At 37.1% G+C, this 25740-nt stretch overlaps 1 protein-coding gene across 11 annotated transcripts in view; it reads left to right on the top strand.

Moving 5' to 3' along the window:
• The window catches only part of LOC129775065 (dual 3',5'-cyclic-AMP and -GMP phosphodiesterase 11-like), a 375931-nt gene that overhangs the window by 117750 nt on the left and 232441 nt on the right, over positions 1–25740 (top strand). For all 11 annotated transcript variants that reach the window (XM_055779279.1, XM_055779278.1, XM_055779280.1 and 8 more), the window contains one exon: positions 3063–3140. Coding sequence is in view for 2 of the 11 variants with exons in the window: in XM_055779270.1 (XP_055635245.1) it covers positions 3063–3140 (78 nt within the window). In the remaining 9 variants the exon portion in view is untranslated. The remainder of the gene's footprint in view (positions 1–3062; positions 3141–25740) is intronic.

Raw genomic sequence — 25740 nt, 5'->3', positions numbered from 1 at the left:
ATATTTTTTTAGAGCAAAACTCTGGTGCGAACTTTTGCCCCACAGCCACTGCGCACCTTTGCCCCACAAGCAATTTTTGAACTTATCGAATTTTTAAAAAAAAGCTCTTGAACTTTTTCACAAAAACGAATACGCACTATCATCTACTATAGAATGAAGGTTTTCTTGACAATGTAGTTTCGAACTTTCCAGGTATTTTAGGTAAGTTAATCGCCATCTCCAAAACTTAAAAAATTAGATCAAAACATCGCAAAACTCTTTTCACCGTTTTCCACTTTCATGAAATGTATCTTGTTTATAGGTTTGCGCTGCTGGTGTAATAATGTATCAAACAAATACACTTTTGTCGAAATTTTATGCTCGTTTGCTTCAAAAAGGCCAATGCGCACTTTTACCCTGTGCGCACCTTTGCCCCCCACTACTTTATAGATAACTAAATAAATTGGAAAAAAGACATTCGATTTTTCAAAGATCGATTCTTTGATACCGATTTAATCAGTGGATCGACGCCGTTTGGAAAATCAATATGTCTAGATCGATCTTTTTCTAAAGGTCGCCCAATCCTAATAACCCTTGTTTTCTTTCTATTTTCTATTTACTTTGATACTTTGTTCGTCAATACCACACGAAACCCCGTCGTCACTGCTTTTAAAAACTTGAAACTATTTTCTATAACATGCCGATAAATGATCCCTTACAACCCATTTTGGGGGATAGAAGCTAATGAAAATTCAAATTGAACATGCATTCAAAATGAAGAACTTTGACAATGGAAATTAATAGATCCATATTAAACAGTTTGAGTCGTCAATGCACAATGGTCCAGGAGATGCATTTAAGTGGAAATTAGCAATTAGAGCTCGACAGTTATTTTCTAGACAAAAACTGTCTTAGACAAAGTTGTTACATATGATACAGCGCTCAATTTTACGTTATCAAAAATAGGGTGACCAAAATTGTCGATGAAATAAAAAATATAACTTTCTTATCTTTAGAGATAGAGGCAAATATAGTTCGACAATATTGTAGTCCCAGTTATTTGAGACATCTTTGTAGAACAAAGTCTTTCTCTATCTCTTAAAATAATCGATATAGCGCCTTATTTCTATGTTACGTTAGGGTTACCATGAAAAAAAACTATTTTTCCGATCTAACTTTTATGTTTCAAATTGTACATACAAGCTGTCTTCGGAAGACTTTTAGAGCTTACTAATACAAACATTTTTCGATGCAGAACTTGTCAATATCTTAACTCCACTCAAAGTTATTGATATTTCTTCCCAAAAAATACGTTCTCTTTAATTGTTTGTCATTCTTTCTGGGGCAAACATAAACAAAATTTATTGACGGCATTTGAAAGAGCATATTTCACTCTATATGATGTGTGATTTTCGAAACTATGCTGTTTTTCGTGTTTGAGTAAATTAAAATTGAAATCATGAGTTTTTGGGTAAAAAAGCATCAATAACTTTAAGTAGGATTAAGATATAGACAAGTTCTGCATCGCAAAATGTTTTTATCGATAAGCTCTAAAAGTCGTACCAAGACAGTTTTGATGTAGAATTTGAAATATAAAAGTTAAAGCAGAAAAAACACGTTTTTTCATGGTCACCGTAATGCAACTTAGAATAAAGCGCTAAATCGATTATTTTAAAAGATAGAAAAAAGCTTTGTTCTACAAAGTTGTTTAAAATAACTGGGGCTACAACATTGTTAAACTATGTTGATTTCTATCTGTAAAGATAAGAAAGTTAGATTTTTCATATCATCGACAATTTTGGTCACCCTATTTTTGATAACATAAAAATGAGCGCTCTATCATATGTAACAACTTTGTCTAGGACAATTTTTGTATAAACAATAAATATTTCCCACAAAGTTGTTTTTAGCGCTTTCTATCTGAGTTGCATTAGGGTAACTATGAAGAAGCGGGTTTTTTTTTACTCTAACTTTCATATTTAAAATTCTACATCAAAATTATCTTCGTACGACTTTTAGAGCTTATCAATACCAATATTTTGCGATACAGAACATGTCAATATCTTAGTCCTGCTCAAAGTTACTGATGGGTTTTCATCCAAAAACTCATGATTTCAATTTCAATTTACTCAAACACAAAAAATAACATAGTTCTGAAAATCACATATTACATAGAGTGAAATCTGTTCTTTCAAATTCCGTCAACAAACATTTTTTATGTTTGCCCCAGAAAGAATGACAAACAAATGAAAAGAGTGTGTTTTATGGGAAAAAATATCAATAACTTTGAGTAAAGTTGAGATATTGACAAGTTCTGCCTCGAAAAATTAGTATGCTCTAAAAGTCTTTCGAAGACAGTTTGCATGTAAAATTTGAAATATAAAAGTTAGAGCAAAAAACAGTTTTTTTCTTGGTGACACTAACGTAACTTAGATAAAAAGCGCTATATCGGTTATTTCGAGAGATAGAGAAAGACTTTGTTCTACAAAGATGTCTCAAATAATTGGAGCTACAACATTGTCGAACTATGTTTACCTCTATCTCTAAAGATAAGAAAGTTAGATTTTTTATTTCATCCACAATTTTGGTCACCCTATTTCTGACAACACAAAAACGAGCGCTCTATCATGAGTAACAAATTTGTCTAAGACAGTTTTTGTCTAGAGAATAACTGTCAAGCTCTAAATGCTAATTTCCACTTAAATGCATCTCCTGGACCATTGTGCAATGGAAGCGAACACGCTAAGTGTAACATAGTTTTACAACGTTTCCTTGCTTTTGAGCCAAACCAATAGAACACAATTGAAATAACCGTTAGAGGTATGTGACTGCACCATAGAGCTCTCGGTTCTCGATACTTGTGTGCCCTTTAATCGAACAATTTTCGTCACGTGGCTTCCAGACAACTGTTTTGTTGTTCGATAATGTATTCGACCTAATGGGTTCAGACATGAACAATATGACTGTAATGATGAGTGACATCCTTCGCAAGATTGCTTATATCATACTACTCATCATCTACTATCTCATATGTTTTTGTTTGTTGATCCTTTGTAACCTTTGTTTTTCTTTTTTTTTTTCAGGAAGATCTCAGATTGTCACACTGGCCTCCCCGAGTAATACCGTTCCGCCCGTTTTGTGGCGAGCACGTCGAAAAGCCGGTAAGCTTAACATTATTTTGCCTTACGAACATAATAGAAATATTCTCGTGAAATATTGACATGTTTTCTGCAGACGAATCGCCTCATAACATCTGTGGATCCTTTTTCATCTTCAAATACATTGATATTCCTAGAGGAACTGTCGCTTCATTATATTATTATTTGTTTGATTGACATCAGAACTTACATTGGATTTCTAAATATGTCAATTAAATTTGCGGACTAGTAGTGAAAATGAACTTTTAAAGAAATTATTTTGATATTTGTTGATTTTATCATTCGAAGTAGTTTACTTTCGTCTTCAATATACTTTCTACTTCGATTTAACGGCGATTGAACTGAGGTTGATACGTCGAATTTTTTAAGATCCGGTTTCGAACCAAAACCATGAAATAATACTTTGACAACACATGTTAACAGCAAGTAATAGAGAAGTAACAATTGAAGTTAATGGATCCCTTTATCGTTGAAGCGAATACCAAGTTTGCTCAGAGATAACCATGGGAAACCTTACGTTACTACAATCCTATCCCATATCCTGGTATATACAAATATGTCTATATTTAGGACGAATATCTTCCAGCGAGCCATTGTTTCTAGTGTCACTTTTGTGTGTGGGCTAATCTCATCCCATTCCTCTATCTAGTGTGCAAGTCATTTTCTTGACCTTTCACTTCAGCACTTCTGTTCCCGAGTTCCTGCTGAACATTCTCTAATCTATATTTCTAAAAATAAGCACCGATGGGGGTCAACGCATTTCATTTCGCACTGATTGGGTAAGTAACCGCAGTGCGCTTCAATATTGCTGCAAAAAAGGATAGTGCGGAAAAATACTCGCGATCCGCAATTTGTCGCCATGTCACTCTGGCACAATATGTTGGCTGTAATCTACAGCTTCCTCAGAAAATTATTCTCTCTGCACTGATTAAACTGAAAACTGAAACACGATATTCTCAGAATGAAATTTGTGTCGAAAAATAGTCCCACCGATGGCATCCGGTTCTGCTCGTCTCGCATCGATTCTACTTCGAAGTTTCTTCTGCTGATGCTAAGATATGATCTGTTGGATTTAATTTGGTCATTGAAGGGTGTGAGTTTCATTGCCCTCCTCTCTTTCTCTCTCGCTTTCTGCAATGTTAAGAATAAACGACTGTGCTGCTTAGGATATTTGAAAGACAAACTCGCCGGAAGCAGACGAGCTCTAATAGGGGATCTGTCATCCACATAATTTGGTCCCCATTCGGGGAGCGCAGCAGTCGTAGAAGCGATTTATTTGAGTTTTTCCCTAGTCTGTTGGATTGCGTTTTCTGTTACTGATTTTATGTGTAAGATTTATCGACGAGATTGTGGACATAACAGACGAAGTAGCTGTAGCAAAACTGAGCAGCACAGAACAGCTGGCAGAATGGACCAGCAGTGGGGAGGCGACCCGGTGGCTGAGTTGAGAGCACTTTTTGATGCATTTCCTTTGAGATGCGCAATTTGGGCATTCGATTTTTGAACATGGCAGAAAAGAATAGTTTTTGGGAAAGGAATCATCTCGTTAGCTGTAAAAAAATAGGTAGGAAATTTGTTGCTTCCAGTGTATATACTGTTCCGAATATTATTAATATACCTTCTTCCTCTATAAAATTGCCGACGAATGAATGCAATTCGGAAAATTGTCAAATTATCTCTAAATATGAACATGTACTATTAATTTTTTTTTTATCCAAAATATATATTTTTATTAAGGCTCATATGGCGTCAACTTGACGGGACCGGGAGTTCAATATTTCGACAATGTTTGCCTTATAACTATGTTAGTAATATGTAACCGATTACTCGCGGTTGGCTCGAGGTTAGTATTACAAGTATTTTCGTAATTGTGATGTTGCTGTCTCCAATGCTCTGTACCTGTGCCCGACACGGGATACTTCCTATTGGGATGCAGCTGACCATTAATCAGCAACGCCCCCCTAGTCTGTACCCCATATCTAGCGTGGTGCGTCTTCTCGACTCGAGGAATCCTGGATAGAATGGTCACTAGCCGGCGCAAACATCAGCTCGTGTAGAGTTGTCATGAGTGGTACAACCTTTGGCTCTTGTTGAATGATCAGTGGACTGCACAACCTTTGGCCTGTGTATCTGTAAAGAGTGTGTGTATGTATTGCCGCGACTAAGTAAAAGTTTATAGATCGGATAGGAGGGATATGAAACGGGGACACAACGAAGGAAACATCATTAAACGTTGACATCGGCGTTTCTGAGGAACAGGTATAGATGAAGCAGTAGATCAGGATCACGGCTACATAAGATATCCCGGACGGGGATATCCGATTGTCTGCCTTTTGCTCTCAGTGCTCTAGAGAGCTGAGAGCGAGCAGCATGGAACCGGATACACGACCAGACAACATGCTCGATGTCGTGGTAGCCATCGCCTCAATCACAAAGATTGTTTGCTGCGAGCCCAATGCGATAGAGATGCGCGTTTAGGTTGTAGTGATTGGACATAAGCCGAGATATCACGCGAATGAAATCACGACCTACATTCAATCCCTTAAACCAAGCTTTCGTCGAAACCTTAGGGATAATCGTGTGTAACCAACGACCGAACTCATCTTCACTCCACATGCGCTGCCAACTTACGAGCGTGTGCTGACGAGGAATGTGAAAAAAATCGTTATAAGCAATTTGCCTTTCAAAAAGTGTGCCTTCTGAAGCGCCCACCTTAGCTAGCGAGTCCGCTTTCTCATTCCCCGGAATCGAGCAATGAGAGGGAACCCATGCTAAGGTAATCTTGAATAATTTTTCGACCAAAACACTCAATAGATGTCTTATTCTTGTTAGGAAATAAGATGAGCGTTTATCAACTTTCATTGAGCGGATTGCCTCTATTGAGCTAAGACTGTCTGAAAAAATAAAATAACTGTACTGTACTGTGCTGTACATGTACTGTTAATTACTTGCTGTCTATAGCGACACTCAAGCACTGAACTTATTAAATATCCATGTAGTTTTTCAGTATCTCTTAGCAAAATTACATCTTCAACGCTCCCAAAAACAATTTTCAAATAAATACTCCATAATCCATAAGTTATACTATGTAGCACATTTTGAATGACGGCAACTGAAAATCCGTTGGGACGGAACAAATTTGACCTTCAGTTTTTCACCGAAGAAAAATACGCGCTGCACTTTGGCGCCACTTTTAACTTAAAAAAAAACACTAATAAGTAATCAGTCATCCTACTAGCGACCAGAAGACAATGGCAGAAAGGCTGTTAAAATGGGCCCTTCAAGGCCAGCAATTTAGTCCAGTTTTCCAAATCGACCTTTTTCAAGGCTACAGGCAAATGAAGTGAGAGGGTTAGAACTGATGAAACGTGAATGACTTATTAGTGATTTTTTCCGATCGATCTTTGAATTTTGTTCGATTCAAGCATTGTTTCCCGGTTGAAAGTGACGCGAAGTGTAGCGCGTATTTTTCAAGTGAGTAAATAATGTTCTTTGACGAAAAACGAAAGGTGAAAATTTATTCCTCGTTGGTTACTGTTACCTCCGCCGCTCAAGCACAATCAATTCGGTTGCCGTTCTGCGAAAGGTGTTGCATAGTAAGATTTGTGGAATATTTATTTGAAAATGGAGTTTTCTGGAGTGTTGGAGTGTAATTTCGCTAATAGATACTTTAAAAATATTTGTATATACAATAAGATCAGTGCTCGAGTGTTGCTCGAGTAATAATTAATAATAATTCTGAAAGTTAATTTGACTACATATTTCAGCATAGGTGCTAAATCAGAAAACATTTAATTTTTTATGTTGTGAAATCCGTTCACATGGATTATGATGATTTCTATACCAGGTGAGTCGGAAAATCTCTAAGATTTGTTTGATACTAAATTAAGATCCGTTAGTCCGTAAATAGTTTAAATTAACGACAATTAGATGCATTCTTCCTTTTTCCATTTGTTCTGTAAATTTTCGTGCTTACTCACCCGTGCTATCAATAATGAGCAGCTAATGTAGCGTTGAGGCATAGTTTTGTATATCACTGCGAATCAGGTGTGCATAAATCGCTCGCTCTTAATTCAAATCAAAATGCCGAATTATTCTATCTGAACTTGTGAAGAGGAGAAAAATTGCAGTTTAATATTCGTCCGTTTCAAAGAAGCCATTCGTGATACTATTACACAGTCTTGCTGCAGCTAGCGAGCAGTCAACATTATTACCTAATGCTGATGTCACGCATAGCGATTCTGCTCTATACGAAGTATGAAAGCAAAATCACTTCGGAGGGTCGATAATGTGCCGTGAATGAATTGCATCAACCGATCAGAAATATTTCTACGAATGCATCACAAGAAGGGAGTTATAATTTTGTTATAACAAACTGTTAATAATGTGAAGCGTGTAATTCCATTTTCTGATTGATCCTGTCTGTGCTCTTCAATATGTGCTACCGAAACAAGCCCCTAACGTCGCGACGAGAAACAGTTTCAATATTCCAATACTAATCGAATCGAGCATCAGCGAAAAAAAGGAGGGAGAGAGTGGTAATGTCGGCGACATAACCGGAGAGACGTGGAACTACACCAAGGACTGTCAATCGAAATAACTCATCAAGTATCCAAGTAGTTTGCCTGTGTCTCTTAGCAAAATTACATCCCCAGCGCTCTCAGAACATCATTCTCTAAGAAATAATCCGCAGAATATACTATGCAGCTTCTAAATTTTCAATCGCTGAACACTTTTGAAAAATTTCTTCTTCCCATTCGTCTTGCACAGTGTTGTATTTTGACGTCACTTCCAATCCGTAAATATGAATCCGAATCCTAATTCGTAACCATTGAATGTTCGATCGAAAAACCATTAACTACCAACAATCCCGAAACACTCCTTAATCCAGACAAGCCTTCCCCCGAGAAACAAATCATAAAAAAATCAATTAGTTTTTTTTTTATTATTTCAGCCGCATTGAAAAATTTTTCGTCAGAGAAATTTCCTCCGACTTAAACTGTGCTCATGCGTATTCTAGAGCTTACCACTCAGGCGTGCTATTTGGCATAGAAATCTCAACTAAGTAAAGGGTGTGTCACATCAAATTGCATCACGGAAAAAACGCTGTAGAAATTTAATTTTTAGGAATTATATCTTCAGCTTTCGCTTATAATCAGATAAGAGTGTATAGATCACGTTGGCCATGCTTCACTGTCAATTTTTTGTAAATTTGGAAAAATGTCGTCGAACGAAAAGGAGCGTCGTGAATTAATCCTGCGCACTCATTTCGAGAATCCGGAGTTGTCACATCGGGACATCGGTAAGATGCTGGGAATCGTCCAATCCACGGTCAGCAGAGTACTGAAACGATACTTCGAGAACCTAACCATCGACCGGAAGGTGAAGAACGGCAAAAATGGATGCTCCGTCAGTGAAAAAGATCACAAGCGCGTAGGTAAGCAGTTTAGACGTGATCCGAGAAGTTCGGTCCGGGATGTCGCCAATAAGCTGAATTTGTCAAGTTCATTCGTCCAGCGGACCGAGCAGCGGGAGGGCCTGCGTACATACAAGGTTCAGAAGGCTCCTAACCGCGACGAAAGGCAAAACATGGTGGGGAAGACGCGAGCCCGAAAGCTGTACACCGAAATGCTGACGAAGCCGCATTGCCTGGTAATGGACGACGAAACCTACGTCAAAGCGGACTTTCGTCAGCTGCCGGGCCTGTTGTTCTTCTCCGCAGAGAACAAATTCAGCGTTCCGGAGGAGATTCGCAAGCAGAAACTATCCAAGTTTGCCAAAAAGTACATGGTGTGGCAAGCGATCTGCTCTTGCGGAAAGCGGAGCGCCCCCTTCGTGATGACCGGCACGGTAAAGGGTCTCGCTTCGTGCCACTATTCAAAGGACGTGTTGGAGTGGTACGAAGCCAACGGGGTCACCTTCGTGCCAAAGGAAATGAACCCGCCCAACGCGCCGGAGCTTCGCCCAATAGAGAAATATTGGGCGATTATGAAGCAGGCCCTCCGGAAGAACCCAAAAGTTGTCAAATCGGAGGCAGACTTCAAGAGAAAATGGATTTCTGTTAAAAAAAAAACTACAACCTGACGTTGTACAGAACCTTATGGACGGGGTAAAGAGGAAGGTGCGAGCATACGGGCTTGGGCTCGAAGTATGAATAAAAAGAAAATGCCAAAAGTTGTTTAATAGTTTTTATTTTACTGTCTAAAATTTTCAAAAGGATCGGTCTACTGGGCGAATTTCTACAGTGTTTTTTCCGTGATGCAATTTGATGTGACATACCCTTTACTATTAAAAATGACGCGAGTAACACTGCGTTAAGACGGCGAAGTTCCTCTGGGAACGTTGGTGCCTTTTAAGGAAGACATTGGTCATTTGAGCAACTTTCATACTTTAAACCTCCATAAAAAACTACACTACACCCAAAATTGATTTTTGGCTCATGTTTTGTCATCCCGATTTATTACATTAAATGAGCGTAAAAATGACATAAAATGCCATGACTCACAAATACTGGTAAGCATTTGTATAATATATTTGGTACGGTAATATAGGATTAATACGGGCGAACGAAACAAGAGACACGTTTCAAATAAGCACGCATTACTTGGCCACGGCCCAGACCGAGATGGATATAGATCTCCTTTATGCTGGAAAGTGTTTTCTAGGAGTAAAATTAGAAGGCACTTTCCAACTTCAATTTGTAATGAAATGTTATATTATCACGCTCCTCCCCAACAGCATCATTAGCTATGTGGATAGCGTGATCGTGTAAAACAGTCTTTCATTCCAGCCGGCCTTGGTTCGATTCCCGTTGACGTCGTTTGGACTTTTTGTTTTGGGTGTAATCCCTAAAAAGATGAAGAAAGAAAGAGATGTCTGCTTCCATACATACAAACAAACGCAGAGGGGGACATGACATTATTTGCCTATTTGACGCTTCAAGGCACGGAATGACATGTTTTATGTCGAAAATGAAATGCTTTCTGACAACGCTAGTGTCCTTTCTGAAAAGGACCATATTTTTCTTATTTTTTTTTTACACAATTTTCTAATTCAAAAACTATAATACCTACAAAATTGTGGTCTCTTTGACCTTTGAAATATAGGGAATTGTTTAAATTTCCATTAAAAAATAGAGATGCAATTGCCAAAAGTAACAGTGCCTTTCTTTAAATGTATGGAAGACTTCTGTATGGGCTTTTCATATAATCATAATAAAGAAAAATTAAATTTAAAAAAAAATTTTTTGCAAAAACGATTTTTAATTTCCAGAATATTTTTATTATGTAATTTTTGTTTGAAAATTTGTTTACTATGTTTTTATTGAAGCTTGGAAAATTTCCCATATTACATTGTGTGGCCAAAATTCAGTAAAACTAGTTTTCAAGATGGATTTTTAAAAATGTTTTTTCGGAAAAAAAATTAAAATTTGAAGATCAACAAAATTTTAGTTGGAGTATGAAATATAGGAAATAATGCAACATTTCGTGAAAATTCAGTAAAACTAGTTTTCAAGATGGATTTTTATAAATGTTTTTCGGAAAAAAAATTTAAAATTTGAAGATCAACAAAATTTTTGTTGGAGTATGAAATGTAGGGAATAATGCAACATTTCGTAAAAAAAAACACAAAAATAAATAAATGCACTAAAAAATATTTTAAATATTGAAATTCATTTTTCTAAAAAAATATATTTTGTTTTAAATTCTGAACGGAATTTATATGAATAGACCATACAGATTGGCCACTCGTTCGGGAAAAACGGGAAATGCGAGGAAAGGTCGGGAATCAAAACCCATCGCGAAAAATGCGGGAAAAAGTCAGGTAATGCTTCATGAAGTCGGGATTTTTTGCTCAGTGTTTTTTTCGGCGCTCTACAATGATAATGTACGTTAGCGCGTTAAAACGTCGCGCGTTAAAACGTCGCGCGAGATGTAACAATTTTCTCTCTTCGGTGTACCAAGATAAAGGACGTCTTGTTTTCAATAATCTGTTTATCGAAATTTGAAGTGAAAGAACGTAAAAAATGAAGATGAAAATTTAAATGCTCAAAAAGTTTTAAAGATTGAAGTGGATTTGTAACAACACTTATTAACATAATACTATTAATTCACATTCTTTTCTCTTATGGTTTTCTTATGGCATCCAATAGAAACATTCCTATCTTTGAAAAAAAATGGTTGATGGTCGAAATGTAGATCCAGTATATGGATCGAAACAGGCTTTGGAGTAAAAATGGGACGCATTGTAAAGAAAAAGGAGTCAGATTCTGATATGCTCCTAATAATACTAAGCATTTTTGTCCAGCGTTATTTTAATAAGACTATATAATTTTAATTGCGATAGTTAATGAAATAGTCGAGCTCGGGTTATTACTTTAACCCCTCTGGCAGACGATCTAATTTTCTTTGTTTTAAGTGGAGGGATTGGTATAGAAACTCACGGTTCATATTCACTCAATTAAACACTGTCCCAGTATCCCCCATTCTTTTAGACATATCTGTCATTTAACGTCATAATGTCAGTTGTTATGACGAATTGGACTCGACGTTTCCGATCAAGGGGTTAAGTTAAACCTGAACAAATCCGCATATCTTTCTGAATCATACGATGAGCTTTGAAACATTACTGCTCAATTTTGGTTTATTTCGATTGTTCAGGCATACGGATGAGATATGATACAAGTAAGTTAATTACTTAATTTTACTTACGTTGAACCAATTGTAAAATTTCGATTGCATGAAACAGTCGCATCATGAATTTTTGGCTCCACTAAGGAACTGCTCATAGAGGCTTTCCAGAACATGCTCGAAATATGCTTGGTTCAAGTCAGTTATTCAAATAAATCGAACTCTTAGCTTTGTGATTGAGTAGAGGTGGGGTGGGGTTTTTAAACATTTTAAACATACATACCTAGTTCATAGGTTTCCTGATATACTCACCTTATTAAACCTCACCTACCTCCATTACAAGCCCTGAAAACAATTGTCAAACGAACAAAAAAGTAAATTGCTCAGTAACAATAAAGAATTGAAACCATAAACATCGCTTTTCTCCATGTAGCGTTTCTATCGAGATGTGTAAATATAAGAGAATATGAAATTCTCAACATTTATCTTGTTTAAAAGTGCTTCAGGTCCCAGGTGCACATATTCCAGAAACAATCTCGTTCGTATATCCTGAACCCTACATCCAACCCAGAATCTGTTGCTTAGAAACGCACCGTTCTTTTTTTTGTCACATGCGGATATGCGGAATATTTTCCCAATTCGGCTTACAAAAATCACTTTTTTAACTAACGACACAATATTATTTTATATATATTAAATTTTAATTTTTGAGAGTTGGGAATTTCGTGAAATTATGCTGAAAAAAAATTATAGGAGGTTGTGTCCAAGATACGACCGCATTGTTGACGTAGAACTACGCTGTTATTTTATATAAGTCGCTTGTTTATACCTTCGGATATTATTCTATAATGCTGTGAAATTTTCGAAACAACTGCTTAATAGAATAATCTTTGAAATGGTTTTTCATTGTAGAATCAGTTGACGATAATTGATTGATGATTCATTCTTGCCCTCGCAAAACAATAAACTAGCTGATCGTATGTCGCAATTTATTTTGTCAATGCATTGAAAATTTACCTCGAACGCTATTCCGGTGGCCTTTTTCGCAATTGACATAGACTCGGCTACAGTCGATTATATACATGTTACACCAGCACCATTATTCCACATCTCATAACTACATCAATATAGCTTTGGCACCGAATGGGAACAACAACAATGACAACACTTGCAAGTATCAAATATCATGCTACAAGCTATTTAGTATTGCCTCAAAGCAATCGCACCTCTAGGCATCGTTCGTACAACGTAAACCAAGCGCCAAACAAGCGTTCGCCATAGCATGCATACAGAACCATACATTGGTGGCATGAAGCTACTAGGAATACAAATACTTCTCATCATTTTGCGCTATTCTCAAAAGAAACGCTTTTGTTAATATTACTGGCCTCGAAAAAAGTTGCATTACTTTCTCATGCTCGAGAGAAGCGCAGCTGTCACCCTTAGTGGAGGAATTTTTGCTACTGGTAAGCGAAACCTAATCACATACAAAACTCCAGAACGACATTTACTTTCTTGGTGACTAAACAAACGAAATAAACTCTTTTTGTTAATATCAACAAACTCGAAAACAGTAGCAATGCTTCATTATGATCAATATTAGCGCAAATGCAATCCTAGCTGAAGGCAGTTTTGCGACTGGCACGCGAACTTAACTTAACTAAATAACTTATAACATTCCAGTAAGACATTCAAGATGCTTGGTATTCCCCAAATATTTTTTTGGAGCATAACCTTAACGCCTGCTTCGCCATTACTTCAGTTTAATGCATTGATGAATTCTCAAAGGCACCAAAGAAGCCGTTTACATTTTCGACCGACGCGTCGAAATCGCCTACTTTGCTGTTGTTCGATGCGGTTTCACACTCGCGAAGGCTCGGTTCAGTGCGAGCGCTTTTCACTGCACCAACATTGCGTGCATCATTGATGCACGATGACGCTTGCCTCGAAATTTCATTCGAAATTTCGTTCGTTTTTTGCAGGGCTAGAGCCTACCTTCCTCTTCTTCTTGCCCACCACACACTACGCGAAGCGTTCAATGTACGACGCGGGAAAAAAACACACGATACAAATAACGAATAATGAACAGAAAAAACAAACGACGATATCCAAGTTGGATTACCACTGGTGGGGTCCAATCTTAGATCGAAGCGCAGCGAAAGCAAAGTGAACTGGATTGCTCAACAGTCCGATGCCGAATGAAAGTTTGCCTCAGCGAGATCCACTGTTTATACTCAAGGCAAATATTCCCCTTCATTCTTCTACTTTTCCTTTGTTCACGGCGACTTCAAATCCTACGATTTCCCTTCGTTGGTCGTCGATAAGTTGCTCGTTATTGACAGCTCTTTTCGGGAAAGCACACAAATGGACAGAACAAATGTATGGAAAAATGAAAACACCTAAAGTTTTCATGAATTTTAACCATTTACAAACCAGGGGATTCCAATGTATAGCATATTAAACAAATCTTAGGGAATTTCCGACTCTTTTAGTATGTAAATCGCTAAAATCCGTTCGCGGCAAAAATAGTTATTAACGTTAACTTTATTTCATAAAAACGTGACCTGTTTTCTGATTTGGCACCCTTAATGAAAGACGTAGTTCTACGTCAAAAGTCGGGAAAAATGCGGAAATTCCAAAATGGAAATTGAGTGGTCACCCTGGCATATAACTACCAACAAGTCTCCCAAACATCGGAAGAAGGTCACTGTTACAGGGAAAAAGTTTTTTTATAACGTTATATCGAAGTTTCCCTGTATTTGCAATGCTAATTTCCCCGGGCACCTTGGTTTTGAAGGCTGTGTTAGGGAACACATTACGGTGGGAATAAAAGTTCCACCAACTTCCATGTATTTGCAAAGCTGATTTCCCCAGGTAAATTCAAATTTAAGTCTGTGTCGGGTAAATTGGGCCATTAAAAAAGAGGCAGTTAGTAAGTTTAGATAACGCTTGACATTTCAAAGTTATTCAATTGTTTATCTCATGAAAAATAACATTTTATTCATTGTGATAGATGCGTAGAAATATTTCCTACCAATTGGTGTAAACATCTTTCCGATCTATTAAGAAATGTTCGAGTTATAAGCATTCGAAATCTTTCATTTTTTCCTGTATGTTCTATCTCTGGGTTTTCATTTCACCCCCACACACTCCAGTTGGACGTAGTCTCACGTCAAAAAATATTCGATTTGACTGTCTATAGCAGCGGTGGCCAACCGGCGACTCTCCAGCCTTGTTCATTTGAAAAAAAATTATATAAGCGAAATTAAGAATATAGCTGAAAATTCTTCCATACAATTGAATAAAAATAACTTTGTGAGTAATTCTTGTTAATCGTGTGTATCCAAGCTGATCATTTTCAGTTTTCTTTTCCGTTTTTTCCATGAAAGAATTTTCCAATTTTCTCTACCACATTCAGTTTCGATGACTCAGTGACTCAGTGTGATTTAGAGATGCGTGACAAATTTGAAAGCCATGATGTCTTGGATTTCTACTCCAGATTTGTTCCAGAAGCGTGATTTCCTGAACTAGTAAAACATGCTTATTTTATTACCACAAATATTTGTTTGTTAGCAATTATTATGAAAGAAGTGAAATCAAAGTCATGGAACAGAATCACTGACAGTCAGTCTCAATTAGTGACTATCTCTCACATTCAAGCTGATTCAGATAGAATGGCTCAAGAAAAGTAGTTCGAGTGAAATCGAAACGGTGTTGGAGTATGTTTGTATTTAAGGATTTTCTCTATCGAAACGAACAAAAATAATTGTAGAATTTTTTTTGATTATTGAAAGAACGTCCAATTTAATGGTGATACTGTATTCACATTATCAAGTATGCTCTCAGCAAATAAATTTGGAGCGAAGAAAAATGGTAACACTGCAGTCTGGAAATTCGATGTTCCCCTTCACACTCACTAACTTCACACACTAGAACTGAATGCTTTCTAATTTGAAATAAAAAGTGAGTCAAAAAAAGTACCAATTGAATACGTTTATTTAACATTTCACTAGGAACAGTAGTAAGAAAAAAATCATTGCGGCCCGCGGCTATAATGAAAATTCTAATGCGGCTTGCACCATGTATATGCCTGGCCACCACTGGTCTATAGAATCACAAAGGGGTGAGGCTTACGACGCAATGTTTCGCTTCTCTTCACGCTTCCAGTGTATTTAGAATGTAATGCAATGTGGACAGTCGCGTTTGTTTTCGTGATAGTATTGCTGTATTCAAATTGTTTTTTGCTGTTACTCTAGTTTTTATCGACAAAAACAGGTAAAACTTGAGCACAAATGGGATCAATCAAAAAGTGGGATTTAGCGCGTTCGGATAATGCTTGACATTAATTATTCATCTAAAAATACAATTTTCTTTATTATGATAGACGCGTAGAAATATTTACAATCAATTAATGCAAACACAATTGGGATTTATTAAGAAATGATCGAGTTATATGCATTCAGAATCTTACATTTTTCGGGAAGAAATAAAATCGACTTGTTTCATTTAATTCCTATGACGGTCCTGTAGGATTAATTGTTCAATAAATAATGATCGCATCGCAAACAAAAAGGAAGTTTTGAAAACTTTTTTTTAAATCGATGCAAAAAAATTGAATGAATTTTTTTTCGTCAATGTAACAAATCATCCTTATACAGAATTGCATACTAAGTATCTCATCCATTTGTAAATCCAGTTTTTCACGGCATTGAACTACGTTTTCTAAAACGGTAACATTGTCTTGTACAATGATGTAAATGTTTGGCACTCGCCGATTAGCACTTATCGCTTTGCTAAACATGCATCATTGTTTTGTTGTCATCAGCGAAAATGTGCCACATCAAAACGTCAGAGCGCTGCGAAAACTCGGTGTAATTCTATCTGCACATGAACGCATCCAAAGCTTGTTATGGTTTGTCACCTGCGAGTCAGCAGGTTTATTCAATACCAATGAAATAGAACCCAAGCGAACGACCTGCTTTGTGGGGTCTTCCAGAAGAAGAGTGCCCAGAGAAGGAACAGAGGAACAAAGTCAGCGATAACTGACCTTATTTCCAGTGTTTTTTGGACGATAAAAACTTATCCGTTCCTCGACAGAAATGTTGACTACCGAGCTTTTTCAAGTACTGACATGGGGAACATGTGAACAGTAAATTGTACCGTTATTTGGTTTAGTAAAAAAAGAGCGAAAGGATGCGACTTCCCCCACAGCATACGGAGCGTCGCAACCGTTGAACTAATAAAAAGAAATCGGTCAAGTTCAGCTTCCTCCAAATCATCCGTTTTAAGGTTTACGACCGACTTTGCCAAGCGGTGGCAAATATGGGAGGGGGTTTGTGTTGCGAGCGGCGGTAAAAGTAATAAAACAGTGCCGAAACTGCCATTAAAGAATTATCACACGCTCCAACTCAGCTGAGCGTGAAAACCAGAAGTAAGTTCTGTTTGGTCTGGAAATATTCGGTTATGTCGCTCGTTTCTCGCACCTTGAGGCACGTTATGCCCACGATGGCATAGGTAATCGGTTTACTTTCCCTCGGCATCGGTGAAGATATTGGCGTTGTTTGGTGTTCTTTTTGATTAATTAAAGATAATACATACTGTAATTTTACACATGTTCGGAAATTAACTTTATTCCTTTTTTCAATTTCAGGTAAGTCAACAGGATGAGTGATTTTCCACCATTCCTAGTGTAAAGAAGGCATCAGCTGGTTCATATATCCGTACATCACTTATGCTTGTGAGGTAATTACGAAGCAAATTATCGCTGCTTGTTATTCGGAAATATCAAACATTGCATTGAATGTGTGCCTTGCTCCATTGCATAAATTTGTATGGTACAAACACATCAAATCCATTCTACGCAACCATACATTTGAGTATCGCCGTCGTTCTTCTGCCTGTTGTTGTGTAGAACAATGTGTGTATCGTCATTACAGTGAATAAATTGATTTGTTAATAAATTTTCATTCGTTCGTATCGTCACTTGGCATCGAATGTAATGTATTTCAGCGATGATGAATTTGCATTTGTGGCAGTAGTTGGCAGCGTCAGTATCGATCCATCTGGGGCGAACATATAGAAGAGGACCTATTAGTTGCCACTTGAGGTCACAACCGGTCATATTCAGTCATTGATGGTGGCACAACGAGGACACGAGTAGGAATTTACATCCTATTTACATATCTCCAAGAAGCCCAGATCGGTCCGGTTCAATGTCCTTGGAGGGCAGAAACTATCTCCCAGTCTGGGTGCGTTGGGACGATACGGTGGATGAACATTTATTAGTTTTTTGGAAGCAATAATTGAAGCATGAAGATCTGGTCAGTGGCACGTCTGCAGACTTATTCCCAGCTTATCCGATAAAAGTGTATGAATTTCTCTCTAGAAATAATTAGCTACGAGACAGATTCCTCTATCCTTGGATACCAAAGATACGAACAAAAGCTTAGTTTCAAACGCCTTTTTTTTAAATACTACCATTAGAAGGAATTCACACATGAATAATACTACTCAGAATGACATTAAAATATCCAAAATATGATGTGACCATCTTGAATTGGGGTGAAATTTTGTTCACACTATCGTTTAACAATATCATATATTACTACGAATGGAAATATTATTCTGATTAACACATGCTTATAGAGCGTAGGCATTGCAGAACAAGCTTAATAGTAAAACTGTAGCATGGAATATGTTTGGTATTAATACTTTATTATCTCATTAATTCATTGAGTTTCTGTGTAGCTACGATTGGAGTATCCCTGGTCAGGACGTAATTGACATGGCGTCGCGTTTTTGCGAAATTGTTTGCGGCTGGCTCGTAACAAACACTCCACGAAAAAAAACTCCTATGTCTCCAGCTTGGAGCACTCCACTCCTTCGCATCCTACGGCGCGACAAAAATTCCTGGCAACGCAAATTGCGACGCCGACGAACTGCTGAAACCAAGCACCACTTTCAACTCGCTAGCAATGTATACCGCAGTCTTAACGCTACTCTCTACAAATCGTACGTGCTCCGTGTCCAGACGAACTTGCGTAGGAACCCAAGAAGTTTCTGGAATTTTGTCAATTCCAAGCGGAAAACCTGCAGATATCTCGTCTAAGGTGTTCTTGGGCGATCGAGAGTCGTCTTCTGTTCCTGAAACGTGTGATTTGTTTTCAAAACACTTTGCTTCAGTATTTGTAGCTGATGTAGCAACCCCATCCGAAGCCGAGAAGGCTGCAGCTAAAGTTTCGGAGGGTTTAACAGACTTGCGGTCATTCGCTGTTACTCCACAGTTGGTTGAGAAGGGTGTAAAAAAGTTGAAACGTTCAACAGTTCCTGGCCCAGATGTCATTTCAGCAAAAGTTTTTTGCCGCTGTGTTACAGCTTTGGCTTTACCACTCTCCCGTATCTACACAGCTTCGCTGGATCAAGGGATTTTTCCTGACGTGTGGAAGCACTCCTTTATGTTTTCAGTCTTCAAAAAGGGAGACAAGTGTATCGTGACAAACTATCGTGGCATAACCAGCTTATCTGCTGCATCTAAGATATTTGAGCTGATCGTAAACGAAGTTGTCTTCTTCGAAGTCAGGAGCTATATCTCACCAGTACAACATGGTTTTATGCCAGGACGCTCGGTTAGCACCAATCTTCTCGAGTTTTCGTTCGTTTTATGTCAACCGCCTAGAGGAACGTGCTCAGGTTGATGCTATCTACACCGACATAAAAGCCGCTTTCGATCGAATTGACCACCGGATCCTACTGAGAAAACTTTCGCGTCTTGGTGCCTCTGAAGGATTCATCAACTGGTTGAGGTCATACCTTTCTGGAAGAACGCTCCGTGTCAAACTTCAGTCCCACACCTCATCTCCGTTTGCTGTTTCCTCTGGAGTTCCGCAAGGCAGCAATCTAGAACCGCTGCAGTTCGCGATCTTTTATAACGATGTATCGCTTATTCTAGCATCCGGCAGTGTATCGATCTACGCAGACGACTTAAAACTATATCTAACCATCAAAACTCTTAAGGATTGTCGTCGGTTGCAGAGCTTGCTTGATCAGTTTGTGTTTTGGTGCCGCCTGTATAAACTTACCATCAGCATCACTAAATGTGTGATTATGAGCTTCTATCGAAAAAGACAGCCAATTATATTCGATTACACGATCGATGATTATTTCTTGGAGAGAGTCAGTCAGGTCAACGACTTGGGCGTAGCGCTCGACCGTAAACTCACTTTCGACGCACACCGTTCTGCGCCGGTAACTAAAACCAAGCCAGCTTGGATTTATTTCACAAATTTCTAGGGACTTTAGTGATCCCCACTGCCTGAAGTCGCTTTACTGCTCTCTTGTTCGGCCAATTCTTGAAACTGCATCTGTAGTATGGAACCCTTACCAGCACATGTGGAGCAATAGGATTGAACGAGTTCAGAAATGCTTCATCCGTAGAGCGCTCAGGCATCTGCCTTGGCGTGATCCGTGGAATCTACCGCCATATACAGCTAGATGTCGATTGCTGAATCTAGATACGCTTGAGCGACGTAGACGTTTACAACAAGCCACATTCGTTGCAAAACTACTTTGTGGTGAAATTGATGCACCTAACTTGCTCCAGATGGTGGATTTTCGCGCTCCCAGTCGCATCCTACGATCCTCGTATTTGCTGCAACCGCTCCCGCATCGTTCATCGTTTGGTCATCATGAGCCGATTACGGGAATGATAAGCACATTTTCGTTAGTAGAGGAGTTTTTCGATTTTGAACAGACGTCACTACGCTTCAGAAACAGGATAGAGAATTCAGATGTGCTTAATGTTATGTTTTAATGTGTGTTTTTTTTTTGACTATTTATAATTATTTAACTTCATTAAGACGATGCTGTCGGATGAACTTTAATTTAAACAAATAAACAAATAAACAAATTTTATTTTAGGATAATTAGCCTTTTAAAGCTGTTACAGAGTCGTATTTAATCGTGTATATGTTCTTCCTAACGATATATATGGTAATTTTCACAATAACTCCTTTTCGGTGTAAGAGTATTACTTTTGTTGAACCGAACAACAGAGCAGATGGTATGAGACAATTGATTTTTGAGCATTTCCAGAGCGAATAAGAGACGGGTATGTGTACATTTTTTTTCACCGCATTCGGAAGTTTTTGTAATTTCAAATCTAAAAATCCAAAAATTTAAAAAAAATTTGAAACTTCAAAAACTTCTAAAATTTTCAAGGTTCTAAAAATTTCTCTCTGAGCATTGTTAAACTTCCCAAAATTCTGAGAATTCTGAAAATTTCCAAAATTGTATTTTTTTTCATTCAAAAATTCTAAACTTAAATAATAAAAGCAATAAAAATAATAAACAAAGTTTAATAACTCTGTCATTGTTGAAATTCGAACATATGCGTAGAAGTATTTTTATCATCCTCCATCGCCTTCTGAATATAAAAGAATATAAAAAAAAACAATTTAATTTTTGATTCAACCCCCTTAAACTCATAAGATACCTTTCTCATATAGAAAATCCGAATTCTTTCAGTAAACGATCGAGTATCATATTTGATGGAAAAATCCTTCTACGCATATGTTCGAATTTCAACGATGACAGAGTTATTGAACTTTTTCTCTGTTTCGGGCTCTGTTTGCCTTAAACTGGCTCTAATTCAAAAATAACGCTACGTAGCTACGTTTTTTTTGTTGCTTCCATTTAAAAGATGAGGAAATTCAATACAAGATGCTGTTGTAATTACTCTGAGAATTTTAAATTTTGTGTATGAGTTTTGAAAATTCTGTAAATGTTGCGAATTCTGTTTTTCAAAACATTTAAAAATGAAATCAAAATTACCAATTTTGAAGATTCTGAAAATTCTAAAAATTCAAAGATTGGTGAAAAATTTGAAAAAAAAATTTTCAAAAATTCAGAAATTTTGAAATTTAGATAATTAAATATCTTTTTTAAATTTGAAAACTCTGAAAATTTAAGAAATTTTAACAGTTTCAAAAACTGGAAAAATTTGTAAGTTTCATAAAAAATAATAAAAAAATTAATTCTGAAAATTCTAGAATTCAAGATGTTAAGAAAAAATTGGGTTTGGAAATTATAACAATGGAAAAGTTCTGAAAAAAATTTAAAAATTTTTTGAAAATTTTTAAATTTTTAGAATAAAAACTACAGATTTGCCAATAATACTATGAATTCTAAAGATTCCGAATATTCTAAAAGTTCATAAAGTTTTTTTTGTTGATAATTTCAGAAAATTCTGAAAAATTTGTATTTTTATTATCTGAATTTTGTGAATTAAAGCTCTCTCTCTCTGTCTCTTCAAGAAACAAATGGATACGCTCAATTCATCTTTACGTAAATTAGTTAATATCAATAAAGAAATTGAATTCATATAATTAAAATTGCTTAACGCCCAAGACGGATGAAGGTTACGTTGTTGTTTTCAAAAATTAATGCTTTATTCTGCAAAAAATACTTACAAATTTAATATTCAAAGTATTGCCCATCGCTAGTCCCAACTTTTTCCTATCTTTCTGGCAATTCACGGATCCCTTTGCGGAAACAATCTGCCGGATTGTCGGCTAACCTCGAATCGATCCAATTTTTGAACTCATGATCGTTCGCTTAGTAAGCGGACGCGCAACCAATGTACCCACGAAGACCCTCAACCGAAGTGATGGTAAATTGTTCGTGAGTCTTCGACACACATGTCACTTTTTTTGCTCAATTGTTAGTTCAATTTTTCTTCAGTTTGTTAATGGTTCCTTTGAGCCCTGATATTTTCTGTTTGGGTGACACATGTTTTTATGATATTTAAAAAAGAGGACTATTGATAAAAAATATATTTTATAAGAATGAACACAGCTCAAAGTGCTCAATTGGGAAGCTACTACTAAATTAACTACCGGAAATACCTTGTGTAACATTATTACCTTAGGCTAATGTGGTGCATACAATAAATTAACATGTTAGTAAAAAAGTACGTACTATCGAATAACGGCGTTCTGTATTATTTAGCTTTGTATGTTGCTAAAAGCAAGAAAAAAGAACACCCTAAAACTCCTTCAGTACCACTGAGGGTACGTTTACTACACTTTCGTAGACGACGTATCGTTTTATCCCTCTTCCCTACACACATGCGCTCCGAATGTTTAAACTGTCGATTGCTCAACCGCAACACAACCAATTTCAACTGGATTCCAAACAAATCGGAGTGATTGATTAGCCACAGATGCATGTGCATGTGCTGCTCTCTCTATGCAACAATGCTGGCTGGAACCTCAGAATCAAATAACGGAATTCTATCAGTCAGATAACATGAGACGAGGATCTCGTGCGCAGAAATGGAGTTAAATCGAATCAGCTTGAAGCGAGCATTTCCGAGCGACGAAATATATCAAATCAAATCGAACGGATTGGGTCTGTCGTGTTTTTCCACCCGTCAGAATATGTACACTTTTCGATCACGTAACCAACATTCGCTTTGATCGAAATTGAATTAATTAGGATGAAAATGGATTGACAGAGACAAGCGCTGCACCGCGGCTCAATTTAGTTAAAGCGAGGATATTTTGAGAGTGAAGCCATTCGAAAAAAAAATCCTGTGTCATATTTTACCCTTTTGGGAAATTTATTGTTTTCCGTAATGGAATTATGCTTTGATTATAAATTTCATTTTGAGCATTGAGTTGCACCAGAACAATACGTAGTTTCACGTAATTTCTTTAAATAGACACTTACTTCAAAATAGACAATTTTTGTGTGCTTTTTTCTACGCCCATTCCTTTCCTCTTGGGAGAAGCGAATAATTTGGCTATAAATACACAGTGGGATGGGATAGATTGTGGTGACCGAGGACCGACGTGATTGGATCTGTGGACGTAAAGTGATGCTGGACATAGAAAATATATAAACGAGGCCTCGTAAATTGAGTTGTTCGCGTTATTAGAATATAAATGGGCTTAGATTTTCGCTTGCGTCAGCACCAATTTTTGTTTGTGGTGGAAAGGTCTCTTGAGAAATTAAGATAAAATTGGAACGGAAAATTTGGAGGGGACGTAATTCAGTGTGGAAAAAAGTTAGCTAAAGTGTTCTTGATATATTGATAACCACAGGGAAAGGATGGTTCTTCATTTAAAGATATTTCTTTAGTAAAATACCTTACTGGAACGTTCTGGAAAACAAATGAAAACTGAATAATTAGATCAGTTTAATTCGATATTGATTTCATACTAAATTTCGTGTTTGTGCGATTAAATTGTAACATTTGTTGGATGTTTCGAATTCGAAGATCGCTCAGCGGAGCATATGCCACTGATTCAAATCGTCTTTGCTTACAAACACACAGTTCGACGTTACTATTCATCAAACACCAATAGGAAGTATGCTACAAATTACTTGTCCTGGTCTGAAGCCCAGTGTAAACACATGTCTATCAGTCGGTACCACGGTAAACACACACACACAGACTCGTGTGGGGGTGCAAATCCGCAACAATTTAGCGAAAAACATACTGCCCTAATGGTTTCGCCTCATGAATGTGTCAAACCAACTGGTGCAAATATTGAATCAACTGAGCGAGGCGAGGTATCAGGAGCAGTGATTTGCTGCGCGATAGTTGTTTGTCTTTCACTCCCATTACTGCTCCCACGAATGCCGTGGCCGCTCAGGATTTCAGGGTCCTCGGTTTTCCGCTTTCATGCTTGCTTACTATCAATTATTCGGCCTAATGTTCTGATTCGGGAGATTAAATCACTCGTTGGATTTTGGGGAATACAAATTAAGTTGGGACGAATTAAGGAAACGCATGGTCATCGTGTTCATTCGGGTTGTGGCCAGAGATGCCAGTTTTGTTTATCTATAAACCCGTAGTCGTTCTCAAATCTACAAATTTCGACGATTTGTCTATTTTTGCAATTCATTAAAAAAAAACATACAGTGACTCATACATCAAATCGTACAATCGCTTTCGAAATATTCAATTTATATAATAATACAGCCATTCCATGCCAAATCCGATTCTCAGATTTTCGTCAAAAGTGGTAATTTTGTTCTTTACCGCAAAACATAAGACTCGTATTTCTTATTTTTTTTATAAGGGTGCCCATTTCCATTTTAAGGTGGTCCGGAAAATAATTTTTTCCACTTTTTACCAAAAATTACTTAATAAAATCCTCAAAAATGGATTTTATTTTCGTAATTATTGATTGTAGTAGTTTTTTATTGTTTTCATGGCCTTGTACTAGAGGGCGCTATATATTTTTAAAATTTTTTTTTCATGAAAGCTGAGGATTGTTTACATAACATATCTCGATATCAGAGATGCTTTTTTTTTGTTTTTGATATGAGGTCCTTAGAATGCAAGGGGTGTAAGTGACTTGATCGATTTCTCTTCATCAACTTTTTCTTTAGTTAATAACTCAACTGCAAAAAAATTCCAATTTAAGTTCGCTATAGAATCCGATAGATGAGGTTCTGATCTATCTTCCACATTGTCAAATACAACTGGGAATGTATTTGCAGCTAAGTTATGACCAGAAGAAATGTAGAGAAATCGATCAAATCACTTACACCCCTTTCATTCTAAGCCCCGCATATTTGATTTTTCAAAATTTCCCGGTCAGAAAAAAAAAATTATTTTCCCCATTTTTTCCACCACAAAAATTCATAACTTCTGAACTACTGAAGCGATTCAGATGATCGACATATCAAATTGGAGCTTATGAATTAGTTTTCTTTGAAAAAATATTAATTTTGCGAAAATTTTGGATTTTTGTTTCTGTTGTTATTGATTGAGTTAGTTTTTCATAGTTTCCTCGGTAAAAGATACAGGGCGCTATATTTTTTCTGGAAAGTTGAGGTTCCTTTACGTAATACAGTCAACTCTCCCTAACTCGATGGGTTTCATGGCACCTTTGATTGATTTTACAAGCATTCTTCTCTCCATAACTCGATACCTCTCTAACTCGATGGACCCTTGGATATCG

This window comes from Toxorhynchites rutilus, chromosome 3 (assembly GCF_029784135.1).
Source record: "Toxorhynchites rutilus septentrionalis strain SRP chromosome 3, ASM2978413v1, whole genome shotgun sequence".
NCBI lineage: Eukaryota > Metazoa > Arthropoda > Insecta > Diptera > Culicidae > Toxorhynchites > Toxorhynchites rutilus.
The sequence above is the reverse complement of the archived record's forward strand: the minus strand, read 5'-3'. Positions and strand labels throughout refer to the sequence as shown.